At 36.8% G+C, this 12,518-nt stretch overlaps 1 protein-coding gene across 1 annotated transcript in view; it reads left to right on the forward strand.

Moving 5' to 3' along the window:
* CUL5 (cullin 5) overlaps window positions 1–11,626 on the forward strand; it is a 32,473-nt gene extending 20,847 nt beyond the window's left edge. The window contains exons 11-19 of the mRNA XM_050333396.1: window positions 67–131; window positions 1,807–1,939; window positions 2,479–2,610; window positions 3,256–3,379; window positions 4,087–4,262; window positions 4,381–4,542; window positions 5,266–5,384; window positions 6,694–6,817; window positions 7,967–11,626. Coding sequence (XP_050189353.1) covers window positions 67–131; window positions 1,807–1,939; window positions 2,479–2,610; window positions 3,256–3,379; window positions 4,087–4,262; window positions 4,381–4,542; window positions 5,266–5,384; window positions 6,694–6,817; window positions 7,967–8,161 — 1,230 coding nt within the window. The 3' untranslated portion in view covers window positions 8,162–11,626. The remainder of the gene's footprint in view (window positions 1–66; window positions 132–1,806; window positions 1,940–2,478; window positions 2,611–3,255; window positions 3,380–4,086; window positions 4,263–4,380; window positions 4,543–5,265; window positions 5,385–6,693; window positions 6,818–7,966) is intronic.
* The last annotated feature ends 892 nt before the right edge of the window (window positions 11,627–12,518 follow it).

A 12,518-nucleotide genomic window follows, 5' to 3' on the forward strand; every position in this document is an offset into this window, starting at 1 on the left:
AAAGCTTTGCGATTTGTATCAGAAAGAAATTGAGTGAAGCACCAATAATCTGTAATTATTTTTCAGGCATACAAAGCAGTTGTGAATGATGCTACAATATTTAAACTTGAATTGCCATTGAAGCAAAAGGGGTAAGCCATATAAACTTTATGTGATTCAAGGTTTTTAAAATATCTCTTCAAAAAGTACTGCTGTGTTTAAAAGGGCTCTGAGTTCTTTGTATTATGGAATTTCAGATTGCTAATTGACCTCTGGTAATACCCTCTTCACATGGAAGTGGATCAGTGAATAGCAGCAGCCTGTTTAAACTCAAATTTGTTTGGAATAATTGGGGATCTATTCTAATGAGTCAGTCCTAGCTGAAGTTAATAATACCTTCCCGGGCTCTTAATTCCAAAAACCTGTATAACTCTACTGCAACTTAAGGAAAGGTGCTGAGTTAAAATGAGGCAGTAATCTTTATGGCTGATTAAGGTATAACCATCCACAAGTTGTTTTTCACCTCCTCTTGTGCGAGCTGTGAGTGTGACCTGTCCGGCTGTTACATTTTTGTTTCAGTGCAGGATTAACCAGGTTAGTTTAAACACCTTCCAGTAGATTAGGCAGACCTGCGTGACTCAAGAAGAAGGACCATGCTTTCAGTGGCCGCTCTGCTAACTCAGCCAAGAGAAGGTAGCAGTCAGTTAATTGATTGTTAACATTTACCATGTGATGTGCCACTTGAGTACGACTTTGTATATGTTAGATTGTTGGGATTGCTTATATGTAGTTAGTAGTCTGATTTACTATGGAAACAAAGCGTACATAGCTGTGATGCCAGCTTCCCTTTCCAATTACTTCTTTTCACTGTTGTCAGCATCTTGAAGACTCCTGTTCAGAAATACCTTGGAACACATGGATTAAATAAGGGTTCTGTCTTGTAATAACCAAGAGACTAGTGGTCTGCTTGTACTTCCGTTGGTCTTTAGGAGGGCAGAAGACAAGACACTAGCCTGCAAGCTGCTTCATTAATTAAAAAAAAAAAAAAGGACAGGTTGTGTGAAAGCATTAGTTTTGTTTATACTATTTGATGAGAGGGTGAGAGAATGATCAAGAACACTGGATTCCTGAGCTTGTTTTGGGCCCTTGTGAGTAGCAATCGAGTTGGTGCCATCTGACTCTAGGAACAGGAATTGGTCCTTGGCACTTGGTTTTACTCGCCAGTCTGGAGGCAGGTTCAGAATATGACCTAGTGCTTGCATGAATTTTTAAGAACCACAGTCTGTTTACTGTAGCAGCTTCTATTTTAACTTTAGTCTGCTTTTAATCTCCCAGCTGTTAGTCCACCCTTTATACCTGTCTTGAAATAATTGTATCTTGTCACTATGTGATAGATGTGTTGAGTTTTGCAGTCTGTGAAGTTTGGTGCAGGAGGCTGTTCTTGAAATTGCATTACAGCACACTGGCAAGATGAGTGAAACATTTCACTGCAGCATTTTTAAATCCTTCACTGGAATACTTTTTGCAATGCAATATTTATTTGTTTCAAACTGTAGTTTCAACTTTATCCTTCATTATTAGACTTCTAAAACTATAAGCAATTAAAATGATCAAGCTGTAGAAGTTCCCCAAAGTGTTTGGTTGTATTCTTTCAAGAAGAAAAGAGTTTTATGCCTCATTTTTCATTAGTTTAGCGATGATATGAGTTCACCACCAGGATCCTTGCCAAGGGGATCAGGAAAGAGTGGTCTGTCTTGTTAAGTGTGACTTCTCCAGAATGGCAGGATTCTGTATGGTTTGAAGATGTGTTGTTCTTCTTTTATCTAGTGTTGGATTGAAAACACAGCCTGAATCCAAATGCCCTGAGCTTCTTGCTAATTACTGTGACATGTTGCTAAGAAAAACACCACTAAGCAAAAAACTAACCTCTGAAGAAATTGAAGCAAAGCTTAAGGAAGTGGTATGTTTTTGCCTTCTACTTTTCAATTATTCTGAATAATGAATTTGTTTGTTCTATTTCCTTATGTGGGTCAAGGCTTTGATCTTCAAAAACAGTTATGCAAGGTGTAATAGTAGGGAAAAGAGTTGATTATGTTAATGAAGTGTGTGTAAGTGTGTATGTGTGTTTAAATCTCGTAAATCATTCAGTGTCTCATATCTCCTGTGTCAGTTCACAGAATTGGTATGCTAAATGCCTATATGAGACTGTAATGTATTACAATAACTAATGTTAGTCTAGAAAATAATACAGGAGATTTTTACATACCAGTGCTGATGTTTTTTTTTGATGTAAGAGAATTTCTTGATGTTTGAATAAAGAAATTGGAGGTGTGATATTATGAAAGATTCATAGCTGATGCCTGTGATAGTATTAACACCGTTACCCTTTAGGCAGTGTCACATTGCCTTTTTCTACTTCACAGTGCCATTAGATCAGCATTCAAAGACTTTTGTCTGACTGACAATGCAAATAAATATATTAAACTCTATTTTTAACAGCTTTTGGTACTTAAATATGTACAGAATAAAGATGTTTTCATGCGATATCATAAAGCTCACTTAACAAGACGTCTGATATTGGATATATCAGCTGATAGTGAAATTGAGGAGAATATGGTGGAATGGCTCAGAGTAAGTAGCGTGACACCTTTCTTTGGTTGTGCCTTATGCTTGTGGTTAATTAATATTCCCACTCTTGAACTTAAATACCCTTCTTGCTTAGATGAGCAATTAAATTGCAGGCCACTCAGGGCATCTTATGTTTCCCATTCATTGCAAAACTTTGTGAAATTAAAAGAGTTTGGCTCTTTTCTAAGGACTAATAGTGGTAGTGATAGATTTAAAAATATTTCACATATGATTATCTAAAAGCTTCATAGATTCCATATGCAAATGAGCAAAATGCACTGTACTTGTTTAGGTATGTAAATAATTTGAGATGCATTCTAATTATGAAACTTTATGTACATTAGACTATTATTTGCATGCCTTAAACATTCCTTCAAATCTCAGAATTCATTGATTCTGTAATGCATGCGTATGTTCTTCAGCACTTGAATCTCTTTAAAAGAATCACCATATGCTCTTAAGGGGTAACTACTTGTGATCCATGCAAAAAAAACCACTGTCTATTGCATTTCAGATTATCAGTTACTGTAAAATGATGGTACTTGTGTACTTCTGTGCTCTTAATTTTTTCAAGCGTACTATTTTAAAATTAAAGTTTTTGTTTGTAGTTGTCTATGTCATTGTTTAGTGTTCTACTTGTTTATATAGGAAGTGGGAATGCCAGCAGACTATGTAAACAAGCTGGCCAGAATGTTCCAGGATATTAAAGTGTCTGAAGACTTGAACCAGGCCTTCAAAGAAATGCACAAAAATAATAAACTTGCTTTACCAGGTATTGTTTTCAAATTATTTGCTATTCTTCATTTCTCATAGTGAAAAAATAGTTCTGTTAAATCTTGTTAAAAATTATATCAACTGCAGATTGAATGTAGTCTTCGTGGCATTGTTACCCCTAGATTGGAAGTGTCTGTAGACCCTGCTTTCTCTTGCAGTTGATACAGCTGGAGCTGTGTCATTCTGTGAGTTGTTGTGAAGTTTCACTGTGAGCAATCTTGTAGATACAGACTTCCTCCTCTTGTAGATAAATTGTAAGCAGGGGCTTGAATCACCATCAACCAGGTGAATGCCTGAACCAACCCCTTCTTTTATGCACTCATCACTCTTTGTGAGGACACCGTGCTGTGCTCCTCCTTTATCTGCCAGCAGGAGAGCTGGACCATGCTATGAAGCACTTAAATTACATTTCTGAGATTAAGTCTGATGAGAGAGGCTGAGGAACATCCAGTATTGGACCTGCCACTGCTGAAAACCTTTGAGTAGATCTTACAAGCATCAGCTATAAAGCTGCATCAGGGCTTAAGGAGCTCTGCAGAAGCAAGCCAAAAATTAACCAGATTTCAATCAGCGTTGTTGGCAGAAAGCCAGTGGTGCATAAATAGAGCACCTTAATGTTTAAGTAGGTAGACACCCTGCGAATTTGTGAAAATTCAGTCCATCAGTCATACCTGGAGATTCATATAATCCAATATCATCTTACAGCTGACTCTGTGAATATTAAAATTTTAAATGCTGGCGCCTGGTCTCGAAGTTCTGAAAAAGTGTTTGTCTCACTGCCCACGGAATTAGAAGACCTCATCCCAGAAGTCGAAGAATTTTATAAAAAGAATCACAGTGGTAGAAAACTCCATTGGCACCACCTCATGTCCAATGGAATTGTAAGTGTATGGTTTTCAGTGTATCAGTGTCAATGACTGTACTGTCTGTGTATTTATAATAGTAATGAAACTTGTGATCCAGAAAGACTTATGAGTAAAATTTTCATCCTCTTCACAGATAACATTTAAGAATGAGGTTGGCCAGTATGACTTGGAGGTAACAACATTTCAGCTAGCTGTACTGTTTGCATGGAACCAAAGACCCAGAGAGAAGATCAGCTTTGAAAATCTGAAACTGGCAACTGAACTCCCTGATGCAGAACTTAGGAGGACTTTATGGGTATATCCCTTTCTCTTGAAACAGATTGCTTCTTGATTTTTGTACTCTGAAATACTGGATTAGTATTTTGAAAGCACTGTCAGATAAGACATTGAGTCTGAAACATGAAAACCTTTTTTGCTAATTAATCAGTTGTAATGTTGGCTCCTTGCACTACTGCTTAGCACACACAGCCTTTACATTAACATGTTCTCTCTACCCAGTATTACCTAACAAGCTTTTGGGAACTGCAAGATTTTTTTGACCATATGTTGCCTAAAGCACAGAGTTATGATTGTGGTTTGTGGAGTGGGACTGGTCTAATTCTAGGAAATTAGTGGCACCTGATAAATACATGTTGCTTAAAAATAACTTCAGTGTTTGGTTTATCAGATTTCTAACTATTTAGCTCACAAATAAAGAGAGAAATGACATAAATTGGACTTAACACCGCTTCTGTAGCCATGAGTTTGTGTATTTCACTACTTTATGTGGTATTTTGCTTATGCTAACACGTTTCAGAAGGCGATTTGGTAAACTGTGTCCCCTCTGTGGTTTTACTGGTATCTTCATGTTGCCCTCTAGCAGCTCCAAACAATGCTATGTTCTCTCACATCCAAACAATGTGGTTCTCTCACTACAGTCTGCACAGCAGTGAATTATGTTCTTAAAATGTAATTGTTTCCATTTAGAAAGTCTGGTGTTTTATTTTCATTCTTTCCCCCCCTCCCCTTTTCTCTGTAGTCTCTTGTAGCATTTCCAAAGCTGAAACGTCAGGTTTTATTATATGAACCTCAAGTCAATTCACCCAAAGACTTTACAGAAGGAACCCTCTTCTCGGTGAACCAGGAGTTCAGTTTAATGTAAGATGATGTTTGAAAAGTAAAATAACAATGTACTATTTTGTAACTAAAGGAATTCACTTTAACTTAACCTTTGTTCTTGAAATTTTTCAAAATTAAGCTAGACACGTGCTTTGCTGCCCTGTCCTCACTTAGTTTTGGCTATAGTCATGCTTCATGTAGGTGGCTGGACTAGATGACTTGCAGCAACCCCTTCAGACAAAATATAATTTCTGTAAAATTAAATTTCCTAAACAGCTAGGGATGAGGTACAAAATTGGAGGCTTTTCTATGTTCCTGTTACCAATGAATCCATGAAATTTCATGGAAGGACAGCCTGTAATCAGAGCATTAGTGGTGTATTGATTATTAGACACACACAGAATTTCAAAAGCAGAGTGATAAGTTAAAAAAGTGAAACTGCTTAATAATATATTGTGCTGTCAAAAACTAAGATTTTTGGTGTGGCTCTCACCAGAGTACCTTTATTTCTGTGAGAATCATGGTGCTCTTTTCGTGGTGCTTTGAAATCCTTCAGAAAGCAAGATAATATTGAGAGAGTATCTAAATGGTATATACTATGTTCAGCATGTCTTGGGTGTCTGCCTGCCTCTATTATCAATGACTATGATGAGAACTGGCTCCTTGCTAGTAACCTCAGATTTTGTGCCTCATACTCAATAACAGCTGGACATCTGAATCTGTGGAGAAAGAGATAGGTGACAAATCTGCTTCCCCAGGACGCAGTTTCTTGCCCAGGGCCATAATATTTATTCCTGTCCTCAGGATTCTGAGCTTTGGGAAATGATGAGAGGACATGACAGAAGAGACAGGCTGTACCAAAAATTCATGGGTAATCACTGAAGAATGCTATCAGCTTTCTTTGTTACAATAGCTGGGTTTTGTCCTTTTCTGCTAGACAGACAATTTTGATGGAATATTAGCTAGTCCAATTTCCTAAATTTCACTGTAAAAATTTCCTCCAAACAACCCTACTTTATATAATTAAATTGAAATATACTGCCCTGAAATTTTATTCTTTAAAGTGATACTGGTAACTTTTCAACTTCGGACATTAGCAGTTTCAACTGATGGATTTATTTGTAATGCTTACTAGCACTGTTTAGGTTTTATTGTGTGGAGGTGTTGGCATTGAGTTTTGATTTGTCAGCCAGCTGTCTCACTGCTGCAATGCTAATAGTCCATAAATGTCTTATATGTGATGGTATTCCTTGCAGCTGTAATTTAAGTTTAATGGGAATTCCATAATTGAAAGTGGTTTGTTTGGGTTTTTTTTTTTGCTTACTTTCATGCAATACAACTTTTTCAGAAAAAACGCTAAAGTTCAAAAAAGGGGCAAGATAAATTTGATTGGTCGATTGCAACTTACTACAGAGAGAATGCGGGAAGAGGAGAATGAAGGAATAGTCCAGCTAAGAATATTACGAACCCAGGCAAGTAAACCACCAGAGGAATATAAGATTACCTTATTTCTTTTGTTGTATTACCATTACTGTAATTAGCTGTATTATCATTACATGCTGTCCACAGTTGGATGTTGATATATGAAATGAGTGCTTTTGAATCCCATTGGAAATTACTTTTGCTGTTTTGACTTAGATTCTTTGTAACGACTTGATTTTGCACTTGTACTTGTCAGCCTCCTGTTCTGAAGTACCAGGTCATCATCGTCTTTAAAGAGGGCAAAGCAGATACTGAGCAAGTGGTGAAGGCATAACAGTGTTGTGGTGGGTGACAGCAGCAGATTGGTAAAGTTGACTTACACTAGACACCACCATGAACAGTCAGTATTGTTGCTCTTGAGATCCCTTTGGTCTGTATGAAGAGGAGAATCTCAGAGATTGGGATCACAGTGCAATAACAGCAGCAAGAGGCCTTCTCCTTAGAGGGAAAGTTTAAAAGTCCATCTTAGCTGTACAGACTGCAACTTCCTGCTTTGTGGTTGATTGTCCTTCAGTCAGCTACTCCTATCAAATCTTTTGAGTTGACAGTTCTAAAAAGAGGTTTTTTTCTGGCATCAGAGATCATTACCTACAATGGAGTTTCAAAATCCCATTTTACCTTCAAGTTTCAGGGCTGTTCTATCAGTCAGAGTAGATTCCAGGCCATGCACATTGTGAACTGTATCATGTGACATAACATATGATGTGACAATACTTGTAGCAGAAGGATTAATGCCAAGTTGTGTTTATGAAATAAGAACTCCTTGGGACTTCCAATTTTACATTCAGCTTGCATTTCATGAGGTGTTCACAAGGTATATCACAAATCACCTAGGAAATTATGACTTCTCCTCAGAGAATGAATGAACATTTGATTTTAGTGAGTAACTCTTACTCTAGGTATAGAATTTAACTGTGCCTTTGACTGGAATTGTCTTGCATCTCTTGCATCTTGCCAGTACTTCATTCTTTTCCTTTATGAACTTCTTTGTAAAAACAGTTCGATATCTACTTAGGCTAAGTAATACAGATTTCCTTGCTGTCTTGCCTTACCAGGAGCTCCCTATTAATGCTGTGTTCATTTTGTCACTTCACTCAGGCATCTAAAAGTGGTTTTTTTTCCTTCTTGTACCCCACCAGGAGGCTATCATCCAAATAATGAAAATGCGGAAGAAAATTACTCATGCCCAGCTTCAGACTGAACTGGTAGAAATACTGAAAAACATGTTCTTGCCACAAAAGAAAATGATAAAAGAGCAAATTGAATGGCTTATAGAGCACAAATATATCAGAAGAGATGAGTCAGATATCAACACCTTCATATATATGGCATAATTTGAGGACTCTGCAGGATGCCGAGAACATAAATGGAAGGGTGCTTGGACAGACAGCTGCAACAGTTTGTGCTGCAGAAGGACTTGTTTTGACTTTTGTTACGTATTAAAATCCCTGCCTTACCTTAACTGAGGACTATATTTTGCCAATCTCATTCAGCTAGCATGATGGCATTCCCTTCATGTTGCACACTTTTAACAGCATGCTGTTTTGTGGGAAATTTGCATTCATGAAGAGCCCATTGTGAACTTTTTAAAGTAGATTTGATTTACACCCACCAGGAAGAATACAGGTTTGGGTTTTTAGATGACCAGTACTTGCACAAGGAAAAAATATTCAAATATTCATGCACTGAGGAACTGCTATTAGTTTTGTTTTGGGTTTGGATTTTTTTTTGTTTGTTTTGTTTTGTTTGGTTTTGGTTTTCTGGGGTTTTTTTAAATGCAATTAGGACTAGAAGTAGCACTTTCACTTTTGTGTTTTGGATCAACAGAGTAATGTACTGTCCACCTTTGATCCTTTTTATGTAATAACATTTGAGAGACACAAACACATGCATCACAACTGATATGTATTTGTTACAGTTAAAACCTGTTGACTAGAGCAGTGCTTCAATCTAGTAACTGGATTTTAATAATTGACACATTAAGTGACACAAAAGTAATTCCAAGTCATGAGTGATATTTTTCGCTAAACAAGAGATCATTGTTTTTAAGTTGTTTCCTGTAAACAAGTGGATATATGTTATTTGTTACCTTATTTGGACAGATGATTTGCTACAATCCTTTTTGAGAAGGTAAAGGTTTCTTGAATGATGCTTCACTCTAAAAGCAGTTTTCATAGGAGTGTCTGCTATACTGAACAGAAATACTAAGTGTATTTCCTTGTACATTTAATATTTGTATTCCAAATACTTAGGTATGACTACATATATCTGGATGCATTAAAAAGTAATTGATTCACAACTCCCCCAGGAAGAGAATAACACTTGAAGATCCCTGTACTGTTTCCTCAGTGGTAACTTTTATATACATGCAAGGTTAATCCAATTGGACTAGTCAACATCTTTATATGAAAAAAAATGCTCTGCTTTTTATTTTGTAACTGGTAGGGTAGGAAATATAATTCTAATGAAAATGGTAAAAAGCTAAGGAAAAATACCTTGTTTAGTGTATGCGGAGAGAGTGCCAAATACACATCAGGAATTTCAACTTCTTAATGTTACCTCTTCTATTTTCAATCATCTGAAGTAGTCGTTTGGCACTGCCTGCCTCTCTGCTATTCTGAAATGTCCCAGCATGTACTGGACTGATACCATGAATCACAGGAGCAGAGTGCCTGTCATAGGACAAAAGGTAAGTTGCGCTTTACTCAGTTCTGTATGAATATTTCTTGTATAAATCGCAAATATGCGAATTTTTTTTTTTAATTAACCAGTTAATTGAACTACAACATCTAAAGGCCTCATCTTCTTTGATGATGAAAGGGGGAAGAGGATACAATTAACTTTAGTCAAAAAAGAAAGCCTTCCAGTAAGTAAGAGGAGTTCTACTTTCACATGGTTGCAGTAAAGTATGCAGTAAGAGTGGTTTAAAAGCAAACTCTCCAAGAATGGCTGTTTGCACCCTTAAACAGGCTGCGTGCTCTATTACTAATGTAAATGCCAGTGTGACTGACTGATAACAGTGTGTACTTGGACATCTGTTTGAGTAAGAGATTTTTGATAGTGAGGGTTTCATGACCAAGAGACAGAGAGAAATCAAGGCCTGGCCAGTTACAATTGATTGAAATCCTACAGCTTATGTTACATGCTTTTATTGATACTCAAAAGTAGATGCTGTTTAAAAATATTGCATCTTTCATGTTGGCCCTGTGGTGTTGCAATTCAGAATCAAAAGCAAGTGGTGCTCTGTGTAGTTAACCAATGAAATTATTTAAACATTAGAAAACAAAATTCTAATAAAAAACTTTGTGCTGCAAGACTTTCAGTCTTTGTAACTTAAAAGTAATAAATGCTTACTTGGGATAATTGGGGAAAACATGACAGTCTGAGCACACTCTTCAACTTTAAAAATTTCCACCCTTAACCAGAGGAGAACAGATGTGAAAGTGTCACACAGAAAGAGCTGCAAAGGGGATAATGCTGATTTTGAAGCCATCGGTTTAGATTTGAGAGAAGTTTAAGAGACTGCATTTCAGGTGCAACTGTTTAGGAAGCTAGAGTATATGCAGAAAGCAACAGGTTGCTAAAAGCTAAGGAGCTACATGTTCCCTCAACTAATATATACAATACAACCTAATGGTTACCTATATAATTCTCAAAACCTGCAGAAATAGAATTGGTAATGTGCCTACAACATGGTCATTTTTCTTTAAATATGTTCCAGAAATGGACGTCAGGTTTTTTATTAAATCTGAGACTCACACCAGCAAATCTGTTAGAGATGCAGAATCACGTTTAGCATCCTTCATCAGGTCACTTTCACCAATTTGCACTTAAAACTAGTATCCCTTGGGGCACAGGGAGATACCTGGGGTAAACTGTTCTTTTGGGGAGGGTAGAATTCAAACCTATTCTTCACTTGCAATATGGCAACAATGCACTTTTAAAGCTGCAATTTTTAGCTATGATTATATATGTCCAAAGACCTAGCTTAAGGAGGTGCTGCATCTGAAAAACATGTTGCCACACACACTGCCACGGTGAATAGCTAAGGAATGAGATCTGGTACAGAAGAGGGGGGAGGGAAAAAAATCACTCTTAATGGGTTTAATTAAGAAATACTGTTAAATCTTTCTCTGTCCCAACAACTTGATGAGAATCTCAGTTTCAATTCTGAAGTCTTCCATTTTTCCTCTTTCCACAGTTGATGTCCCTAGCTTCTATTTTTACTCATTTCTTTCATTTGTTATGACTGTAATGCAATTACATTTCCAAATGACAATGTGACTTTCTCATTTTCACCTTTTTAAACTTAATATAAATGTTCTGAATGTTCACATCTTGCATTTATTTGCATTGGGATGCCATTGTCCTGTAAAGTGCAAATTTTAAAAATACAATTGGCAAAAAGATTTGATAGTTTTACAGAAAGATTTGCTATCTTAAACTCAAACTGTTTTCTATTTTCATCTAAATGACTGGGATGCTATCTTTGTAATTCTTTGAGGTCATATTTGTGAAATAAACAAAACATGAAAGCTTTCCTGTCATATACACTATATGTAGTCTGGAGTGTTGAGCGAACTTGAGTTCCTGAGTTGTAATAACTATCTACGTATGGTATTTACAATTTTGAATGTGTGCCACTACCAAGATAATAATGCTGTACAATTTTGAATGGTGGTAGTTTCTGTATGGCAGTCCAGCTGAACTATTTTGATGTACTGCTTAATTTTTGAATTTTATTTTTTAAGTTGTATAATTTATTTTCTTGCAAAATAAAAATGTAATATAAAAGACTACTCATTTAGCAAGGTATTTTGGTGTCTCACCCTGCAAAATTTTAAAGTTGAATCAGGTGCTGCTCCTGAAAGATGCCACTGTATGAAATTTGCCCAATTCCAAGTCCCAAAGTCTATTACAGTCAGAGTATTTAAACAAAACAAAAAAACCCACCTTCCAATTATTTTCTTAAAATTTTTCAAGTATTTAGGGTTATACATAGAGCTATTTAGTCTTCCAAGTTCTATTTAAAGATGAACCTCAGTCTTTCCATTTCAGTATATCAAAGCCTGCCATCCCAGAAGTGGCTGAGGGTGCCTGACTTTCTGCTTATGGCATTTTTAAAAAGGGTTATGTCTCTGCAACTTACTGGGATGTACTTGGATTGCTGAATATTTTGGTTGATTTGTCTCTGAAATTATTTACACTGTGTGTCACTGAAAATTACTGGTGTTGTCACCAGACAGTTGGGATCTTCAGGTACCTGATCCTGCAGTAAACAGTGCTGTGGGAACAGCCACTTGCCTGAAGGGAATGCTTTTACTGTAATGGCTTCTTTCTGATTGTCCCTGTCTTTTAATGTGAATCTTTTTACATTTCAACCCCGTTCTTTAAGTGCACCAGCTAACATCAGTGGTTTGTGCTTTCTGGTACATGCCACGGTTAGTTAGAACTATTTGTATGGAATAAATAGCTCTTTTTGAGTAACTGTTCAGTAGTGTGCATGGCAGTTTACCAGCTCACAGTTCTTGCAGGCAGAACTTTGATAGCAGGTTGCCATTATTTCCAAATGTTTTTTCCCTCTGTTAGGGCAGTGTGCAGTCTTTTCCCAGGAGTTGTTCTCTAGAAGCCAGTTATCACAGGAGTTCCTTAGCTGAATCACTAGCACTGTAAATGGGTCACAGGTTAGGT

This window comes from Myiozetetes cayanensis, unplaced genomic scaffold (assembly GCF_022539395.1).
Source record: "Myiozetetes cayanensis isolate MyiCay16 unplaced genomic scaffold, myiCay2020 scf5-8, whole genome shotgun sequence".
Classification (NCBI taxonomy): domain Eukaryota; kingdom Metazoa; phylum Chordata; class Aves; order Passeriformes; family Tyrannidae; genus Myiozetetes; species Myiozetetes cayanensis.